Here is a 20,747-nt window from a genome sequence, read left to right on the forward strand (position 1 = left end):
GTAAAAGTGCTTCCTCCTTGATCATATTTACTTACTTTTTTCAAAATAAAATGCACTATTCTTAGTTGATGTTACAGTTAATGAATAGTGTGACAGTAAAATTCAATCAAAAATAGATTTTAAATGTATCTTCAGTGATTTAATTATCTCTAAAACAGAGGTCATAATCAGTCGAACAACATTAGCTGTTTTCAGAATCAATACAAAGGCAGTTACCAGTCGTAACAACACTAACATACATTCACAGCATGGTTACACAGGGACAGGCACACACCAGATTACATGCAAATTCAAGACAGGATGAATCTAGGAAATCTAGAAATATTAAAATCACAGTGGGTATTATGAGGCTGATATGTTTGTTCCACCATCTTTTATATCCTATGTCCTATCATCTTTCTAATAGTGGCAGCCTGAACTTTTCAACTATTCTTTGAACAAAAAAATCTGAGCAAAGCAACCAGACTGACAATACTCTTTGCCTAAAGCTCACAAGAGTACACAATAAATATTATTAATAGATAAACAGATAGATAAATAATACAATATGGCTCAATACAAACACAATCTGCTTTGCAACCAAATGCTCTGGAAGAATCTAAAGCACTTGTAGATGTATTTATAACCTTAGGCTTGACACACAGTTCGCTGGAAGGCATGAATGTATTTTCCCTTCATGCCCTGGAAATGTTTCAACCTGGAAATATATCCTACACTAATCAGTGCTGGATTCTGATTTTAACTACATTCCAGCAAACATGTTTATGTAGACCAAAGGGATTTTTTTCAATGGGACTTAATATAAACCAGGTGGGTACCATAAACATACAGAAGATATAATTTGGTAATACATCTCAAACTCCTATGAGCTTCACTAATGATTTGGAGCTTTCATGCACATCAAAGAGCAATTGATCATCCCTTTACCTGTCTATATGGGCCCAATATTTACAGGAGGATTAAGACTCTGTGTATCTATGTAATTATAATAAAATGCTTTCTTATACACTGGCTGAAAGTTTGGTATTGCAGTCATATGATTGTGCAAATTGTATCAGCTAAACTGAATGTATGTATGTGTTCCTGTCTGAGAGACTATTAATGTGATGCTCTGAAAATAGCATCAAAACTGGAGCAAGCTGTTCAAAGGACAACCCCTGTACTAAACTCAAAATAAATGTTCTTCTTGGTTCCTGTCAGGAACTTTATTGTTATATGGTTTACATTTTATACAGTTTGTTCAAAATCCACTGATTGTCTTGAGTTTCTCTTGACATCATTATCTTTTCATGACATCCTTAAAGCTTCACTCTTCTCCTCTCTGTCGCAACACAGACAGGAGTTGATAAACAAAGCCACGTGTTGCGAGGAAGTTTCCAAAATGGGCGGAGCTTACGCGCTTCCGGGTTCAGACTCGGAGGATAAAAGTGGAGCTGCGCAGTGTCAACACAAGCACACAAACGCACTTAACATTAGAAGGGACGCACAGAAACAAACTGTTTTTTTAATCTTTATTATTTCTTTCCCAGAGCTTTTAACTGAAGGGTTTAGCTGCAAGTTACCGAGTCGCGATGCCTTTTCTCGGACAGGACTGGAGGTCACCGGGTCAGAACTGGGTCAAAACCGAAGAAGGATGGAAAAAGAGGACAGCAGAAGACAAAAACAACAACGTCTCTGTGGAGAGGTTGGTTGTTTAAAGTCCGGAATTTAGAAATGTAGCTGCCTGACAATACCACGCGTTGTTATTCCGCTTTTGAATTTAGAAACTGTAAAGACATGATGAAGGAAAGGAAGGGGGAGATGTTTTGAAAAGAGTCCAAACAGTTTTGCAAACAAAGAGGCGGAGTGAGAGGCCTGCGTCTTGGTTTCCATCAGTGTTTTTCTGGTTGCTAAGTTTCTTTTCAGGCTAATCACCGAGCTAATAATAACCTGACAACACATGGGGGGATTAACAAACGTCTGCTTTAACTGGCCACAGTCCAAAATAACCTGCAGTCACTTCCTAAAAACACCAACACATCTACATTTGATGCAAATATGTTCTTGCTTTGTGTAGCTCATGTCTGAACTTCTTTTTTATTTATTTATTTCCAGCTTCTGCAACAAGGAGAACCTGCTGCTCTCTCTCAGCTATGACGTGTCAGCCAAGAAGAGGAAAAAGGATCTGATGAACAACAACGACTCCAAAGTCCCCTGTGAGTCTCTGTGAGGAGAACCGAGCAGGCTGACCTGTTGTCCAATCATGCACAGAATACATTAGTTATATAACAAGGAATCTGTTCCAGATCAGAAACACAACTTGTCAGGATTTGTTTTCAGCCGAAAGATCAAAATGCGGGGAAAAAATACTTTAACTATTAGTGTTGATCAGCTAATCAAACATTGTATATTGTTTTAACCCCATAGGAATTCCATTATAAGAGTGCATTGTTGATCATTTGATGACCTTTAGCGATTGGCAGGACTTCTGGTTCATTTCCAAACAAATATTTCACATTGTGTGCGCTACCAGATGAAATGCATAGAAACTGTCCCAAGCAATGATTAAAAAAAGCTTGGACCTGCCTCTGTTTCTGCAGCCTTATAGGATGCTGACCTCCAGGGTTGTGGACACCTTCTTAGTCTGCAGCTTTTTTCCGCTTTCTCACTTTAAAGTTGATTGATTTATTGACTTTAGTGATCTCAAAGTAGAGAAATTTACCTGTTGCATCGGCTCAAACAGACAAAAGAGAGGAAGCAGGTGCCAAAGGAAGAAAAAGGTGCATGGGATGTATACAGTATGTACAGTGCTTCCTATTAGAACAAGAAAGCTCCATAAAAGTGTATCCACCTCTACAGTTAGGTTTGGTGCATGAAAGAAGGATTCACATAAAATCTCTTTATTTACTATAATGAAGAAGGTGCAATACATAATTTCATCCATCCAGCCATTTTCCGTCACGATTTATCCCAGCTGGGGCCGCAAGATTTCTGGTGCTGCCTACGGGCAGGAGGCGGGGTCAATGCATCATTTCTATTCTCCTAATGTTATGCTTTAAAAAAAAAATTAGATGAGAAATAAGTATTGCCATTAAAAAAACGTGATATCCCAATTTTCGAGCATTTTCATTACCGTCTCGTCAACAACTAAACCAGCTCTGAGATGAGATCTTATTTGTGGTGCGTGTCTGTGAATTTGTCCCAGAGCTTAGGGGCAGCAGAATGAGCACTATTATAAACACTTTCTTCCTTGTTTTTTCTCTGCCTCGCAGATTTCCATCGGGAAAAGTGGATTTATGTTCATAAGGGAAGCACCAAGGAGGTAAGACCAGCTCAATTAGTTTCCCATCAACTTTTGCAATCACAGTTGCTAATGTAAACAACTCCACACTCTTGCGGAGGATTGCTGTCTAATACTCTGATAATTAAATTCTCCCAGCGCCACGGATATTGTACACTGGGAGAGGCCTTCAACCGCTTGGATTTCTCAAGCGCCATCAAGGACACGAGGAGATTTAATTACGTTGTCAGAGTGAGTCCTGGTCTTTCTTTGCTTTTTAGTCACTTCTGTCTCTTTGGGTTTGCTAATGGAGGTGTGTTTGTCAGAGGTGGAGAAAGGAGTGGGGGGTTAAAGTTAAAGAGGGTGGGTAGACTTCTGGGGGGCTCTTATCAAGGCTCTGCAGACTGCAGGGATGATACTGAACAAGAGTCTGTGTTATGATTACTGTAACCTTCCAGTCATTAATACATCACGTTAAAATTTGTTTATTAAAGAAATCTGGTTCTGTAAGGTTTCCACCTGGAAAGCCCAGAATAATGCAAGCACAAAAGTGATGGTTTCAGTTGCATTTGTTTTTTTTTCATGTGAGCACAAAGTGTCACCCTGTAGGTGGGGGTGAGGCGGTTTGTGACAGCTGTGCGATGAAGTGTGAACCCCCCGGCAGGAGTTTATGAAACCAGACCTGATGCTTGTCAGCTGATTCAGACCCCCAAACACGTACACACATGCACACACTTGAATCTGCCCGATTAAGCCTGCCGTCTCCTCCTCAGCTCTTTCTGCTTAGTCACTGGTGCGGCTTGTCTCCTCAGACAACATCATCTTAATGCTTAACGTTGTCTGCTTTGTGTCAAAACTCTGCAGAAGGGAAGGCATCAGGGTATAAGTTCAGTTTAAAAAACACAAAACATCCAAATAAAATTTATCAAATAAGCAGGAATTTGCTTTCTTTTAACCACCTGTGAAGAATCTAGTATGAAGCGCCATGCAGTTTGTTCGGCACAAAGAACAATACTGCTGTAACTCTAGTATGGAGGCGATGCCCGAGCCGGGTCGCTGCTCCTCGCTGTGCGACAGCATTTTGGGGTTCGCTGAGCTTGTTCTCTGTTACACAGATAACCTTATTCCAGAGCAGACACGCTGAGGTTACCTCGACGACCAGTCAACCTAAATGACCTCCTTCACACTAGAACAGCAGGAAGAATGAGCTCTTCTAACTAGGGATGCACGATATCGGGATTTTGGCCGATATCTGATATGCCGATATTTTAAAACTCATGTAGCCGATAAGCGATACCGATGTTAAAGCTGGACAAAAATAAGTAGTCATTGAAAATAGCAGTTTTGTTATCCATTTCTGACACTTTGAAAATTAATATACTCACATATTTTCACATGCTGATATCAAATTGATTTTTAAAAACGCGGTATCGATCTATTTTACTTTCAAAATCTCGTGAAAGTTCATCGTTCTGTTACAAACTCTCGTGATATTTTGCAAATTCTTGTGAGATTTTGTTTGTAAAATAGATCGATACCGCGTCAATATATCAACATATAAAAATATGGCAAAATTTTGTGAATTTTCGGGGGATTTCGTAGCATAACGATGACATATAGCAATATTTCATTAGTAAAAGAGATTTATATGGTGTTTTTATATGGCAATATATCAGCATATGAAGATATTGCGATATTTTAATGTATCAGTATTTTTTCCCTCGTCTTTAGAAGTTTTTAAGTCTGTAAAAAAAGAAGTTTTTGAGGAAGAAGAAGTAGTAGTATTTATTTTTTTCTTTTTAGACTTTAGAAACTCAGAAGCTGATCAAATATCGGGTTAAATATCGGTGGGGTGGCCGATGTCCGATATTCAGTTTTAAGGTTGATACAGGCCGATACCGATAGGGGGCCGATTATATCGTGCATCCCTACTTCTAACACATGTAGAGCTGTCAGGTGCAGTTTGTATGGAAAGAAAACAGGCCCATAACATTTGTTAGATAATAAAAATGAACTATTATGAGATTGAATTAAAAGTAGAAGCCATACATCTACATATTGAACTGGTCTCCATAGAATGATTGTGATTTAGAATCTAAAAGCAGACTTTGAGGCGCACATTGTTCTGCCCTGCAGCTCTGCACAGACAGCAACTCTTCATGAGCGGGTAATGGAGAGAAAGGCAGGGGATTAGGTATGAGGAATGGAGGAGAAAGGTACTGGTATGTGGAAATTTTAAACTGCCAAACCTACAGCGTAAGGATTCATTTATTATAAAAACATTGTCTGATAGAACCCCTAAACAAAATCTGATAATGTTGGGGGATAAAGAAAGAGGGTAATTTCCCTGTTTATGCCTTAGAGGTTTAGAGCAGAACAGAGCATGGCTTCAACCCGGATCTCTCCATGACGTCACAGCGCCTGTCAGATGCCAACTGTGACCCCCCCACCCCCCCACCCCCCTTAACCCTCCGTTTGTCCACAAGCCAATGGCAACAACTACACAAACGGACAAAATTGACACAGTGAGAAATTCACATGACTGGAAGATCAGAGGTCAACTGATTCAAAGCTTATATTTTTATCAGCCAGTGTTGTTGACTGTTGCCAAGTGAATAGCGTCTCTAATCCAGACGTATCAGACCAAAAAGTAATCAGTTTGTTTGATGGATCTTCAGTTGAGGGCAATGACAAGGTGAGGCGTTCCGGTTTTATTTAAAAAGGTGAAGAGTTGAAGTGTTTTTCTGGGAATCCAGGCTACTAAACATGAAGTAAGGAGGCAGTGGAACAGAGAGTCTTAGAGGCTGACGCAGAGAAATTGATGTTTATTTCTTCGTTTTCTGCTGCAGCTACTGGAGCTTATCGCCAAGTCGCAGCTCCCGTCGCTCAGCGGTGTGGCGCAGAAAAACTACATGAATATTCTGGAGAGGGTTGTTCAGAAAGGTAAGCCCCATCACACCTCTTCTCTGTGTGCATCTGCTCTGATCGTTTGGATCTCAGATTGTCTCATTTCTTTGAGTGGGCCTGGTTTCCTGTGTTTTTTTTCCACCACCACCCTTTGCCTTTTTTTTTTCATATCTTTGTGTTAAAAGCTTTTATATTTTATATTCCAAATTTTTGTTTTGCATCAAACTGACTCAAGCTGCTTTAAAGCAGAATTGAGTTACACAACCATACCTCCAGGCTTTGAGCACGATAATGGCAGCATAATGCTGAGGGGATTCATCGCTTCGGCAGGAACATTAAGGCTGGTCAGTTGATCAGATGATAAATGGAGCTTAACGCAGAAAAATCCTAGAAGATAAATACATTTAGGGTCTTAACAGACCATGTTAGAATAAAAAGCTTTAGATGGTTAGAAAGGTTCAGTCAAGGCCTACATCTCAGTCACATCATGGATCTGGGGCAAGTTTCAAAAAGGTATTTTACAAAGGAAGATTGGTTAAAAGGGCTAAATATGTAGATATCCAAGGCATCAGGAGATGAACCCTTAGTTTTGTACCTGTGGTGTTAAGTTCCTGAGAAGTACTGCCTTGGAAATAAACTTTTCTACTGAACAAAATCCAAATACGGTGCATTTCAGTTTATAGTTGTAAATAGTCAGAATGTGAAAGGTGTCCAGATACCTTCGAAAAGTGCAGCGTTTACTCTTTTAGTTGATCAAATGAGCAAAAACATCTAGAGACAGCTTGGACCTGGTCTTTAATGGCCTTGTGTAGAATCCTGACAGTCAGCAGACCCCTCAGCTAGCCACAGTGTAAACCAAATGTTCCCTCTGCTAAACAGACTCAAGTTGTTTGAGGGGGCGTTACAAAACCTTCTGGCAATATAATGGAAATGTGTCTGGGAGGACTGCAGCCACTCTGAAACACTTTGTGTATCCCGTTTAATCTGATGACTCACCCTGAAGATGAACTGCCCAGCGACCATGTAATGCTTTAAGATATTAACCGATGTAAGTTAAACGAGGTAAAAACCTGTTCCGCAGTTCTGGATGACCAGCAGAACGTCCGCCCCATCAAGGAGCTGCTGCAGACGCTGTACGTCTCGCTGTGTGGTCTCGTTCAGGACATGGGCAAGTCGGTGCTGGTGGGGAACATAAACACCTGGGTGCACCGCATGGAGAACATCCTGCAGTGGCACCAGCAGCTGAACAACATCCAGATCAACAGAGTGAGCATCTGTCCACAATAAACATTTCCAGCATGTATAAATCTGTGGTGCACATCCCCCTTTAACAGTTTCTATCCCCCCTCCTTAGCCTACATCAACAGGGATGACCCTGACAGACCTGCCTTCCAGTCTGCAGCTAAACATCATGCAGCGACTAACAGACGGCAGGGACCTTGTATGCCTGGGCCAGGTGTGTCCGGAGCTCGGGAGCCTAGCTGAGGACCGCCTGCTGTGGAAGAAACTCTGCCAGTACCACTTCACAGACAGACAGGTAGGCAGAAATAAGGAAATAAAAAGTTAAACTTCTTCATTGGGGTTCTATATGCAGCTCTAGGTATTAGTTTTTAACTTTATATGTTTTTGATAAAATAGTGTCAGGACTCCTAACAAACCCCTTTGGATGGTGTGCCGCTGCCATTGTGGCCCAAATGACATCTTTTCCTCTGACGGGTTACATTTTTTTAAAGTCTGCATTCTTCTTTTTTAGATCCGCAAGCGTCTGATGGTTTCAGAGAAAGGTCACCTAGAGTGGAAGAAAATGTACTTCAAACTGAGCCGCTGCTACCCTCACAGAGAGCAGTACAGCGACACCTTGCACCTCTGCACACTCTGCCACATCCTTTTCTGGAAGGTACAGCTCCCTCTCCGTCCCCCGCACTTTAATTCAGAACAAATGAAGCGTTCAGACTGGACGTCTAACTCTGGCTTTGCTTTTGTTCTTAGGATACCAACCATCCATGCCCGGCCAACAACCCTGAAAGCTACACCACCTCCCTCTCCCCTCAGGACTTTATCAGTCTGTTTAATTTCTGATCCCCTGCAACAAACACTCCCCTTCTCCTTCAGAACACCCCAGAAGTACGGACTGGACTGTACATACTGTTCTTTGTACATACAAATGTTTTTGTTTCATATCTCATTCATGTCCTGGATGTATATATTTACTTACGGCATGGATCTGGAGGGAATGCAGGCTGTGGGACAATTATGCAATTTGATTTAGTTTTGAATTTTTGGGTGAGAAAAAGAGTTTGAAAAGAGATTTTGAATGTGATGGAGAATGAAAGGAATGTGAACGTTGCTGGCCTGGGTGAGGAGAAGCTGAATGCAGTATTACCAAAAGCCAGTTTAACAATGGTGTGTGCCTTTTTTATAAAACTTGAAGCAATATCTGCAAAATTCTAGTCTTGTTTGCACCTTTTCTAAACTTTGATATTGTTTTTTCTGTAGTGCTTCATTTTAAAGAGCAGTTTAGGTGTGGTGCTCTGTAACCAAATGTTTTTATTTTTTAGGATAAAACTCCCTATTTTTGTGAAGACTCCTGCATGTATTTTCAAACACCCAGCTGATGATGTGTTGTTTACATATTTATTTCTTCAGTTTATTGGCAAATGGTTCAATTATCACTCGTTTTTTCTATGTAAAGGAGGACTTTGTCACAGCTCAGACTTTGAGGAATAATGCACCTGCTATGCAATGCAGCCTGTTTTATGTTGAATAAATAAACAAAATAAAGCTAATTATTGCTGTCATGTATTAATGTAGGAAGGTGAGGTGGCCTCAAGACAGTCGGGACATTTACAAAGTTTTAAACCAAAAAATTTACTCTGATTCTGTGGTTAAAAAAAAAGAAAAAAGCATGGGCTTCTTGGTGTGGAGGGGAAGAAGCGTAGTATCAGTTTGTATGGAAGAGGTGCGCCATCTACTGACCAAAGTATGGAATTTCAATACAAAATTAATAAGTGGTTTCTAGAGATTTAACACATTCTTTAGATTTCACACAGAAATGTGCATCTTTTACTTTTTCTGTTAAAATTTCAGTCATGGGGAAAATTATTTGAAAGCCCTTGTTTTCTTCCAACACAAACAGTGTTTTTTCCCCCCACATTTTTAAGACGCTACAAAAATTAAACTAACTTTTTACTAAAAGTAATACTAAAGTAATTGCCAATGGAATAAAATGAATTATGCTTAAAATAAATACCGTAAATTCTCTAATATAGGCCCGGGCCTTTATTTCACTCAAGTGCATCGCGGTCCAGGCCTTTATTGGATAGAGGCCAGAATTAGAGACAGGCCTCTATTGCTATTTGAGCAAAACAGACTACCAGTGGAATGAATAAAAATGAGATTTTGTGTCTATTTGAACCTATAAAACACTAGGTTCATTTATTAAAAAAGTACAGTTACCATGTCTCGCTTGGTTTGAAGTAAAAAAAAAAAAAAAATCCTCCAATTCTGTTTAATTCTCCTCCTCAGTTTTTCTCCTCCTCTTCATCTCTCCCTTTAATCTCCTCATCACTCGCGCTCCTCCTCATGTTCTGCTGCGTGTCTGTTCTCTTCCTCGCGCAGACGGGCAGCAGTCAGGGCCTGTCGTCCAGGTGCGCAGGGCTGTGGTACTTGTATGTTACTTACTACCACAAGTATAATGTTGAGGTATGCCCAGAAAAAACGTTTATAGCCCCGGCCTGTATTAGAGACCGGCCATTATTTACCTCCTCTGACAGCGAGACCGGCCAATGTTAGAGTCCCGGCCGCTATTGGAATACAGGCCAATATTAGAGAATTTACGGTAAATCCATTTTATTTTAAGTGCATAATACCTATCGTATTTTAGGGGATTAATAATTCAATTTACCATCTTGTTTACCTGCACAAATTTGGTGAAAATACTAAAATAGTAAGACATTTAATAATATTTTAATATCAGTTTTGGAGGCGCATCAAGTTAATTTACCAGTAAAAATAAAAATGATAAGATGCAAATAATGGATGTAGTTTTGAACACTAAATTAACTAAATCTTAAAAAAAAAAAAGGAATGAATTGAACTTGTTTTTATTTAAATATATATAATTTCTGTAGTTCATTGACAATAGTTGTTAATGTGAATAAAATAGTTTAGTGTAGATTGTTTTTATGCTCAGCACTTTGGTTACCCCTGTTTTATGTGCTATAGAAATAAAGGTGATTGACTAATAACACATCTTCCTCTTAATTCTTCATAGATTATCTGTATTGCGATCCCATGGTCGCTGAATCAGCTGCAGTAACCGACTCCAGCGTTGGACAACTCTTTGTTCTTCAGTGGATCTTTGTAGACAATCCTCTCCAGGCTGCAATGATCCCTTCTGACTGATGTGGGAATTCAGAAATGAATCCAAAAATTAGCAGATGGCAGGTCTTAACAACTGAATATTGGCACCTTAAATCTAATCTAGATTGTAGCTCTGTTTGTATGTTTGCTGAAGGAAAAAAGCTTTCCAACAGCATGATTCTGCCACTAACATGCTTCACAGTGGGGATGGTGTGTTTAGGATGAGGTGTAATATTAGTAAGCTGCATAAAGGACCTTTTTTTTTAATTTTGGTAATGGCTTTCTTGCCGCCACACTTTCATAATGACCAATGTCTGAAGTGCAAATAACAGCTGTGTTGTCTGCAGAACCTAAACCTGAGCTTTTGATCTCTTCAGCTCCTCGGGCATTTGCACCTTTTGTTTTAGTTTTCTGATCACAGAATTATCCCTTCTTCATACATTATGCTGCTTTTTAGTGTTCTCTAGCAGACATGTGAGGAACCATACTCTGTATTTTTCCTTAAGTGTATATTATAACCCAGTTCAGCTTTGATTAACATTTCAAACAACAGACTATAGCTTTGAATAATAAGGTCAAACGCCAGTCATCCTTTACACTTCTGCTTTAATTCTTTAAAATATCTTTTCATTGCAGCTGGGAGAATGCTGAGGTTAAAAACATAACAAATACAGTTTTTTTATACAACACAAATGAAAGCCATACCATATACTAAATGATTCATTTTTTTTTAATATAATTTATACAAATAGGTAAATCTGACTCCTCTTCAGAAACATCTTTTAGCACATTATTGTGCATCATTGCACATACAGTACTGCTCCTGATCCTCAGGACTAATAGGTTGCAGCGATGGATGAGCTCGCCATATGGAAGCATGATGCGCATGATTGGCAAAGGCATAAAAAACTAAACACTGATATCACTTTAAGGCCAGATAAATGAGTACCTTGAACACCATTGTCCGCTCGTCTTAATTTCTTCCTGCTTTCTTTCTAAAGTGTTGCTTTTTGTTTAATATTAAATGAAGGCAATGTCGTTAATACAGTCCATTTAATCCTTTATATTCTTTTAAAATTCATAATAGATCCCCTATAAAGCTCTTCCTGTTTTACCTTAGTCGTGCAACAATATGCAAGATCCATCATATCTGTGTAGGTTTCAGCCCTGGATGACCAAATATTGTTCTTAGATCACTCTGATGTAACGTGTTAACTCCTAGAACAGCAGCTGATGTAAGCTTTAGTGTGCTAATTTTGCAAAGGTGCTTTTAAAATTGTTTGCCTTTTAAATGGATACCTAACAGCTGACATGGAACCATTTGGTTACACGTTCAGAGAAACCACAGACCTGTAGCATTAAAAAACTCCTAGACGAATATTTCACCACTCCTCTTATCAGATAGGCTAGAAACTATTTAAATTGGATGACTTCCTGTTACACACCTAGCTTTTAAATCTATTCCATACAGTTTCAATAATGTTGAGGGCGTGGCCACTCCTGAAGCTTTATGTTAGCCTAATTTATCCATAATAACTTTAAATCATGTCAAAACTTTTTTTGAAATGATAAACCAGGCCAGCATAACCAGAACCTCAACCATAATGACACCATATGGTTTTGAACAGCAAGATGTGCCGGGACCCGACGCAAAATTGCTTTAAGCTAAATATTAGAGTAAGTATACATGCAAGCCTGTATCTATCTTTTGACTTTTCTCAGATAATTTTCAAAGATAGTTACCCCCCAAATTCAAAAAAGATGCTTCAAATTCTGGTATGAAATAAAATCCATGCCAATGATCTGTAAACTCTTGAGCAGAACCCCATCATGTAAAAGCTGATCAACCTAAACAGTTTTTAATCAGTTATTTGGATTTTTCATTAATAGGATTACTTTGAACCTACTTTAAACTAATCACAATAATTTATAAGGTTACTAAACTCCAACACTGATGTGACCACACGCTTCTTTTTGATTTTATACACCTGATAACATCCAGGCTCACTTCAGGTCAAATTAATAAGAATTGCTAAAGGCATCTGGATGTGCAATACCCCAGAGATAAATTTAATTATTTCTCAACATTTAACTGTATTATTTTGAACTGAATGCTGGCAGAAATAAAACTCTTCTTTTTTTCTCCAAGCCTACACAACCCTTACTATTAAACTGCTAAAGGCTGATAAAGACAGACACGATTTATACATGAAAAATATTGGTTATCCAGGACTGAAATGATAAGGCAGATATAAATCAGGCCCTATCTGTAATAGAATATTTCTGTCACGCATTGAGCACCACTAACATGTCTATATGTGGACGCTTTTCCTCTATAATAGTTTTTTTAGTGTTTAACAATAAAGTATTAAACTAGTTCAAAAACTCGTTTGAGCTGGATGCATAATAATAACATTGCACTGTACCTTGTAAAAAAAACAAAAGAAAAACATCTGTGCACATCTTCCCATTGCATCCATCTTCTATATCAAGTATTGTTTAGTAAAGTGTCACTTCATAAGTGTTATAGAGTTGTAATAACATTCAAAATGTTAAAGCCTGCTTGGTTTGTTTAGCTGACACAACTTTCTGTTTTTTTTTTTTTTTTTTTTTTTTTTTACCCCGCTGGTTGACTGTTGTTGGATTATAAATGAAGAGCTAGCAATGCTACACCAGCTACACCTGACACACAATCCCAAAAACTTTCACCAATCATTTCACTTTGGCAAAGGTTTAGTTTCCTTTTCATGAAAGAACCAACTGCAGAGGATTGGAAGGTGCAGAGAATCCCAACCCCCTGTCAGATACCAGGAGTAGCTGAGGAAAGCAGCCGTCAGTAGATCTGGAACCCCAAGAACATGTTTTATGAGACAAAAACAAAAAACTGGTAGAAGTGGAGAAAACGTCTTAAGGAGGACTGAGTTACCGGTGTTAGTAAATGTCACAGAGCGGGTGGTTCTCCCTTTCAGAGTTCTGAATTATCCATTCAATAGCATCCCAGCCCTAATGATCCACACAGGGAAAAATACAGTAACAGAATTCAAGCATAAAAGAATAAAATGAAACACACCTGCAAATATTACTAAGTGAAATTCTAAGATATATCAGAAACTATGGGGTGCTTAAGTTTGGCCCAAGAGTTCATGCAAAAAGCAAAGCAAAAACTTGACTTTGTGTGCAAAAATCATAACAATAAAAATGACAAACTGCTGCTACCTGTCTATGGGAAGTAAATGTTTGGCATTGATTTTGGCAAGTATCTCAGTTTCTAAATGCTTTTAATCAGAGTTTGATTAAGTTTGATTGAGTTCTTGTCTTAAAATTTTCTTTTTAGGTTGATGAACTTATTTTCATCAACACAAAATGATACATAAGCAGAAAAAGTGAAAACTATGTATTCCAGCTCTCTACAGTAGGTAGTCCCTTTTTATTATTAGGGTGAATCGAATATCCTTTTCAGTTTGCTCATATGATCAAATGTTTTCCATCAGTATTGTATTTATTTCAATATCCATGAAGAAAAATTCTGCTGCTGGTTATTTTATGTATGATCGGTCCATGCACATGCCTTACAATTAAAAAGATTTTTCTTTGTTTTTTTTCTGGAATAAGTATTACCTTCTTAACATTTTGCACACATTTTCAACACTCCTGTCTTGGAAACTTGTTCAATAAAGAAAAAAACAAAAAAGAAACTAGCTGCTCAACATTCTTGTTAACTGACGTTGTAGCTCTATTGTGATCTTTGAGTCTTCTGCTCTCTGAACCACAAACCTTTTATTTCATTTTTGCAGAACGATAAATGGGGAAAAAGAAGAGGTAATGTCTGCCAATGTGTCCAGCAAGGTTTCTTTAAAACTGACATCTGGTTTATTTAGTTTGATATTTTATTATTTTGATTGTAAAAGTATAAGAGCCTATTCGGGGTCACATTAAAAACATGAGGGAGCTAAGATTTCTTATACATACAGTATATGACATATTCAACTTCTTATTTATAAAATCTTTTTTTTTTTGGCGAATTAGAAAAATATCTAAATCATGGAGACATTTGAGGAAAAAGCAGAGAGCCTTTGTAAGCACTGATGGGTTTGAAATGTGGCATTCTGTCATATTGCAAACACAACGATTGATGTGCTATTTAGCTGCAAATTAAGCAGAAGACACAAATAACTGCCTTCACTCCAATACGCCAACCCAAAAAAGAAAAAACACAACCCTGCAGAGGATTGTTGGAGATCATTAGTGCAATTGGAATGGTCTAGTAAAAGCCCAGGCCTAAATCCAACTTTAAGTTCTCTCCATTCAGTCCGACTCAGCATACATGTAAGAGAGGCAAACATTTCTGTTTCTATGCTGATGAAGATTCTCAGTCATCCAGGTCATAATAGTCATTCCGTAAAAGTTCAAAAAAATCCACTGGACTTGGTTTCCAAGATTTGAAGACGTTTCGCTACCTCTCCAGGAAGCTTTCTCAATTCAAATGTCTTCAAATGTCAAACGTCTTCAAATCTTGAAAACCAAGTCCAGTGGATTGTTTTTTAAACTTTTAAGGAATTTATGTTTGTAGTTGTTCACAAATGGTGGAGTCATAACCAAAAAAGATTGGCAGCAAAACCTGCAGCCAAGGAGGTCCAGAAACTCAGAGAGCCTGAATCCGAAGACGCACCCGACTCTTTGTTTACATTTGTAAAAAGAAAACGCTTCAAACCATGCCTCCACATCTTTCAGTTGAAACCTTCCATTGAAACTTACAGTAGTGGCAAATAGTCTGACAGCATATCAGAGTGACATGCGCTGCCTCTTATTGATAGTTTTACATTTCTGTTAAGTACACATTATAACTGTTTCCATTATCTTTCTTTTATTCAGTTACATATTTGCTTCCTGCTTTGTTGCATCTTATATGTTTAACAATGGAGAGAATACTTTTTTTTATATGCCAGTATTTAATACAGCTGGCACAATTAATGTTTAAAATATAATTATGTAGTATGTCTTAATTCACAATGTTTCAAGAAAAATATTCAGCCCTTAATGTTATGAGAAAGATCATCTCATGAAAATTGCCTCTTATCAATTAATCGTTAGTTGATCAGTAAGATCAATTAACTTTAGATTGAATTACTGATAGCTTGCCAGGCAGCTTTCAATTGTGCCAAACAGAGTTCAAAGTGTATATAAAAATATAGTATATTTATAGAGTATATTTAGTCTTACCTTCCTGGCATTAGCAGACATACTTCTGACCATCATCCCCTCCAGATAGCTGCTCAGGCTGACTCCCTTCACTGTAATGATGGCCTCCTGTGTCAGGACAGTACTGAGAAGCAGACATAGGGAGATACAGAACGGTAGATAAAAACTGATCACTGTGAAATCTTGGAAATGTGCACCTAAAAAAAATAAAATAAAACCTAGAAAAAAACAAATCTATAAGAAATGATCTGCTAAACGGAGCGAGTATAACTTACACCTCAGGGTTTTCTGGGTGTGGCGTGTAAACAAGCCTCTCATCCACTGATATCAGGTTAGTGAGAGTTATCTAGTGAAAAAACAGATTTATATGTTAGAAATAGGACATTTATGTAGACTTTTATACTGAGAATCAAGGTTACAGCTGATTCTTGTTTTCATTATGACTATGATGGCAAAAGTTTCTCACTTTACTCATTTATTGATTTCCAGGTTAAAAAGCAGCAAAGTTCTGAACAAATTTTAAGGGCTGACTCACATTAGTTGAGCACAACTCCATCTTTTTCTCCTCACGGTCCACTATGGAATGCTCCTTTACGTACGTCTGTGTCTGGTTGGTTCCCAGTATCTGCACATATAAATACTTTAGCCAGTCTGAAGAAAGCTACCTAAAGATCGGTGTTAGGACTTATAAATTAAATGCAGGTATATTTCTATGGTGTTTGTGACTGACCGCTCGAACGATACCCGGCAGCCCCCACTCTGTGCTGAGGAGCCTGTGGCTGTGAAGGCGTCCCTCTGCGTCCAGACTGCGATCCAGAACGTCCACCCCAACCACATTGGGGTTCATGGGGTTGGGGTACTTCCTCATAGCTGCCTTGATCACGGTCTCCCATGGGTAACTGCAAACAGCCATGGTCGAATAATAATGACACATGTTTGAGGGTAGGATCTATACAGGAAGTAAACAATGTGTCCTAGAAGCTGTTTTGTTACAGACAAAGAATCTAGGGAAATGTAAGGACGGGATGACTAGCTGTGATTCTCGCTGGTATTTCTCCTCATGTAGATTTTAGATATGTCCTTATTCCAAGACAGCTGTTTGAAACGGCCAAATTACCTTCTTAGTCTGTTACGTAGCTCTGCATCGGTCTGCTGTGGAAATAATTATTTTATTCAGGTGCACTGGATCTTCATAATGATTAAACAAGCAGGACGCTGGCACCTGAGGTCCAACTGAGAACAAGATTTAAGATGTGTGACAAGAAACAAATGTGATATTGGTGATATTAGGAAAAGAGGATGATCTGCCTTTTGGTTTTCACCACAGACATTTTACACATTCTGTGCCCGGAAATGTATCTTGGCTTTGTGGATCATTGACAAAACGCCCACTCTCAATCAGTGAAAATTAACTTTGACTGGTATTGTTCCATTGGAGGCGTTTTCTACGGCATTAAAGGACAAACCCTTTGTATTCTATCGGACCTGGGATCCATTTCTTGAATACCCAGATGCCGCCACATCCCGCAGGTTGAGGTCAGGGCTTATAGTGTTATAAGCTATCAAACTTGAGTATGTATCATTTTATTTGGTGTCCCTGATTATTTGATTGTTCTTTTGATCTTTTGTTGATGTTTGTTTTATTTTTTTATTTTTCTCTGCTTTGTTTTGTGTTTGCTGTTTATCATGCTAGGCTTGAATGTAATAATATTTGACCTTTATTGATCTCACATTGGAGAAAATTAATTCTCTACGTTTGACCCATCCCCTTGGGGAGCAGTGGGCCGCCATTGTGGATTACTCAGCACCCGCCCGACTTACAGAGCTTTGTTTTTTGCTGTCCCTGTCGCTTCTGCTTTGCAAGAAAACGTTTAATAAAAACAAGATTGAAAAAAAAGAAAAGAAATGAGATATTGAACAAAACTCTGGTTCTTCTAGAGTTCACCTTACTGCAAAGCTCTATCTATCAAAAAACAAACAGAAAAGATCACTAGGCAGAGCTGATTGGTGTTCTAGTGTGGTCTGAATAGCAGCTAAAATAAAATAGATGAAATGGGTAAAGCTGGGAGAGATGTGTCAGATTTAAAGTTTGTCAAAGTGTGTTGTGGATTAAAGGAATAGTACACCCAAAACATGATTAGCCTTCATTTTCTACTCACCTCCATGCTGAACAACACTCTGGAGTACTTTTTTGATATCTCAAATGCATCTGGAGATCTGGGAGGCTTCTTGCTGTCTGCTGACATTCAAATAATGGAGGTCTATGGTGTTATTCCTCCATACTGCTCGTCCAATGTATTCCAAGTGTCCTGAGTGGGTAGCGTCCATAATTTACTTGAAACAAAGTCATTTAGAATGTTTTTAGAGCATAAACAGTAGTGTATAGGATTTCCTAAAAGCGCGTTCACGAGTCTACGGAAACCGCGGCAGACCAAACCAGACGAAAGTGCGCATTCAGAGTCTGCTCTGCCGATAATGCAAGCGTAGAAGAAGAAATGTGCTCTTTACCTGTGCAAAGAAGGAAACAACGAAAGAAAAATGTCTGAGGACTTCAGTGTTGAGGAAGAGAATGAGTTCTTTGCCGAGCTGAATGCGCACTTTCGTCTGGTTTGGTCTGCCGCGGTTTCTGTAGACTCGTGAACGCGCTTTTAGGAAATCCTATACACTACTGTTTATGCTCTAAAAACATTCTAAATGACTTCGTTTCGAGTAAATTATGGACGCTACCCACTCAGGACACTTGGAATACATTGGACAAGCAGTATGGAGGAATAACACCATAGACCTCCATTATTTGAATGTCAGCAGACAGCAAGAAGCCTCCCAGATCTCCAGATGCATTTGAGATATCAAAAAAGTACTCCAGAGTGTTGTTCAGCATGGAGGTGAGTAGAAAATGAAGGCTAATCATGTTTTGGGTGTACTATTCCTTTAAGCTACAGGAGCAGATACATTTATTATTTGACTTTACAAACGGTCATCTTTAAAGCAGCATTAAATGGGTTTCTAATATCCTGTATCGCTCTCTTAATAGACAGTTTTTTTTTTGTTTTTTTGTTTTTGTTTGTTTGTTTGGTTCTTTTTGTCTTTAAATAAAGGTTATTTTTTGTGTGCATGTGAAAAGGGGAGGGTTCAGAAGGAGGGGGCTTCCCTGGGTACCCCTCAGACTAAAACCGCCACTGCTCATTGGTCCAACAACATGAACTGAGTGGAAAATAATAATTATGTAGCTGATTACTTCAGCATCACAGACAGCTTTAACAACAGAACACAGTGGCACCAACCTGAAAACATGTTCGGTGCTCCAAATCTTCATCATACCAGTAACTGTCTTCTCCACACTGTTGGAGGGGAAAAAAAGAAAAATGCGAAACTACTCCTTACCGAACCATCATTGTTATGATAGAAGGAAAAAGATGGAGATGTTGGAACTGGGCCTGGAAGGTGGTGGTCAATGAGCGGAGCGCAACTGAACCATCACCGTGCGCACTGTCATGTCTGAGCCGCGTAAAACAACTGCGCAAAAATAAAAAAAATCCTCTGCTACAGCCAGAAAACAGATAAAGGGATAAAGAATAGCTGGGACAAGAGCCGGTGCAGTGGGCGACTATCAGAGTGTCAAGTCACTGAGCAATATAACGCATTCTCCTTAATAATACCAAAATAAAACCGCGCAGAGCTCTTTATATTACATTTTATTCAAAAACCAACCCTAGAAATGTCATAAAAAGTAATATATAGATGGATATCAGCCATGTTCGATACAGTAGTAGCTCTGGATAACAATTATCCTGATAAAAAATGATTTCACGCTACTTTTACTGTGGTGAATCCACAAACTACTGCGCACGAGGCTCAGCTCTTCCTGTCCGCTCCGTCTGGCTGACGTGATGCAGCCGATGCTTCGCTGCTGCATCCGCCTCCCGTTGTGCGCATGCGCGTAGCATCCCCCCTCCCTTCCCTACCCTCCTCCCCATCACCCCCTCACCCCCCATGACAAGTGCAGAAAGAAAAAAGGACGCAGCGTTAAGCCGCAGAAGGACACCACGAAACTCACCGGAAACCCAAGTAATGACCTTCAAATTAAAAAGAATAAAAATTCCATTTGTAAAATAAGTAAACATGAAATATGTAGAAATGAATGGGATGTGAACTTCAATTAATTAGCTTGACCCCTTTATTTAAGTAAAGTTGAAAAAGTATTTGCTCCAAAAACTATTTAAAGCACAAAAGTATAAAATAACCTCTAATAAAAACAGCCAGACGCAACTATATCAATTGAAAGCTCAATTTTTCGACAATTTGGAAAAATTCTTTGAGATAGGGCCAAGGATGAGGGAGGTCTTGTTGGTCTCCATCTCCCAATACACTCTTGCCTGTGTCCGACCTTTCAGACATTTCAGCATCTTTTTCTGAATCCTACATTGTAGCATGGCATAGACAATTCACGTTTGCAGTTTGAAGAACTCCTGCTTGCTTCTGAGGATTTCCTTTAGCTAACCAATGAGTGTTTGCGTTCTATGACTCATCCAATCACACTAGTTTTCACTAGATGTGGATGGAGCCAATGATCTGCATTGGATGGCACACATGACATGAAATAAATATTTATAAACATTAAACCGAAGACGAGAGTAACGAGTAACCTTTGTTTTAAAAATGTAAGGAATAGAAAGTAAAGATACTTGTGTGAAAATGTAAAGAGTAGAAGTCAGAAGTAGGAAGAAAAATAAGTAATGGAGTAAAGTGTAGATACCTAAAAAGTGTGCTTAAGTACAGTAACAAAGTATTTGTACTTGTTACTCTACACCTCTGTTGATTTTGTCGTAAAATGTTTATTTCCTATTAGTGTTTGTAATACTTTTACCGAAAAAAGTGTGCTAGTAACATAATAGCACATAGCTCTTGTCAGAGCTAATTATGTGAAGGGAAAAAAGACAAAATGCTAAATGTTGCACTTAAAAGATAAATAAGAAAACATAAATAAGTGCCAAGAAATAAAAAATTAATTAATACAGGA

The 20,747-nt window shown here is 38.6% G+C and overlaps 2 protein-coding genes across 2 annotated transcripts; one reads left to right on the top strand and one right to left on the bottom strand.

Moving 5' to 3' along the window:
- Positions 1–1,443: 1,443 nt before the first annotated feature.
- Positions 1,444–8,456, top strand: fbxo32 (F-box protein 32). The gene is made up of 9 exons (XM_038275891.1): positions 1,444–1,684; positions 2,095–2,195; positions 3,252–3,301; positions 3,419–3,511; positions 6,109–6,202; positions 7,248–7,432; positions 7,521–7,703; positions 7,920–8,063; positions 8,156–8,456. The coding sequence occupies exons 1-9, from the start codon at positions 1,572–1,574 to the stop codon at positions 8,243–8,245; spliced, it is 1,053 nt and encodes a 350-aa protein (XP_038131819.1). The 5' UTR covers positions 1,444–1,571; the 3' UTR covers positions 8,246–8,456.
- Positions 8,457–11,117: 2,661 nt separating this feature from the next.
- On the bottom strand, positions 11,118–19,605 carry prelid3a (PRELI domain containing 3A). The gene is made up of 7 exons (XM_038275893.1): positions 19,012–19,605; positions 16,458–16,626; positions 16,263–16,352; positions 16,003–16,073; positions 15,749–15,851; positions 13,455–13,531; positions 11,118–13,370 (listed from the first exon to the last, which is right to left on the bottom strand). Exons 1-6 carry the CDS (start codon positions 19,044–19,046, stop codon positions 13,460–13,462), a joined length of 540 nt encoding a protein of 179 aa, XP_038131821.1. The 5' UTR covers positions 19,047–19,605; the 3' UTR covers positions 11,118–13,370; positions 13,455–13,459.
- Between the last annotated feature and the right edge of the window lie 1,142 nt (positions 19,606–20,747).

This window comes from Cyprinodon tularosa, unplaced genomic scaffold, assembly GCF_016077235.1.
Source record: "Cyprinodon tularosa strain WSP-4 unplaced genomic scaffold, ASM1607723v1 ctg98, whole genome shotgun sequence".
NCBI classification, from domain to species: Eukaryota; Metazoa; Chordata; class Actinopteri; order Cyprinodontiformes; family Cyprinodontidae; genus Cyprinodon; species Cyprinodon tularosa.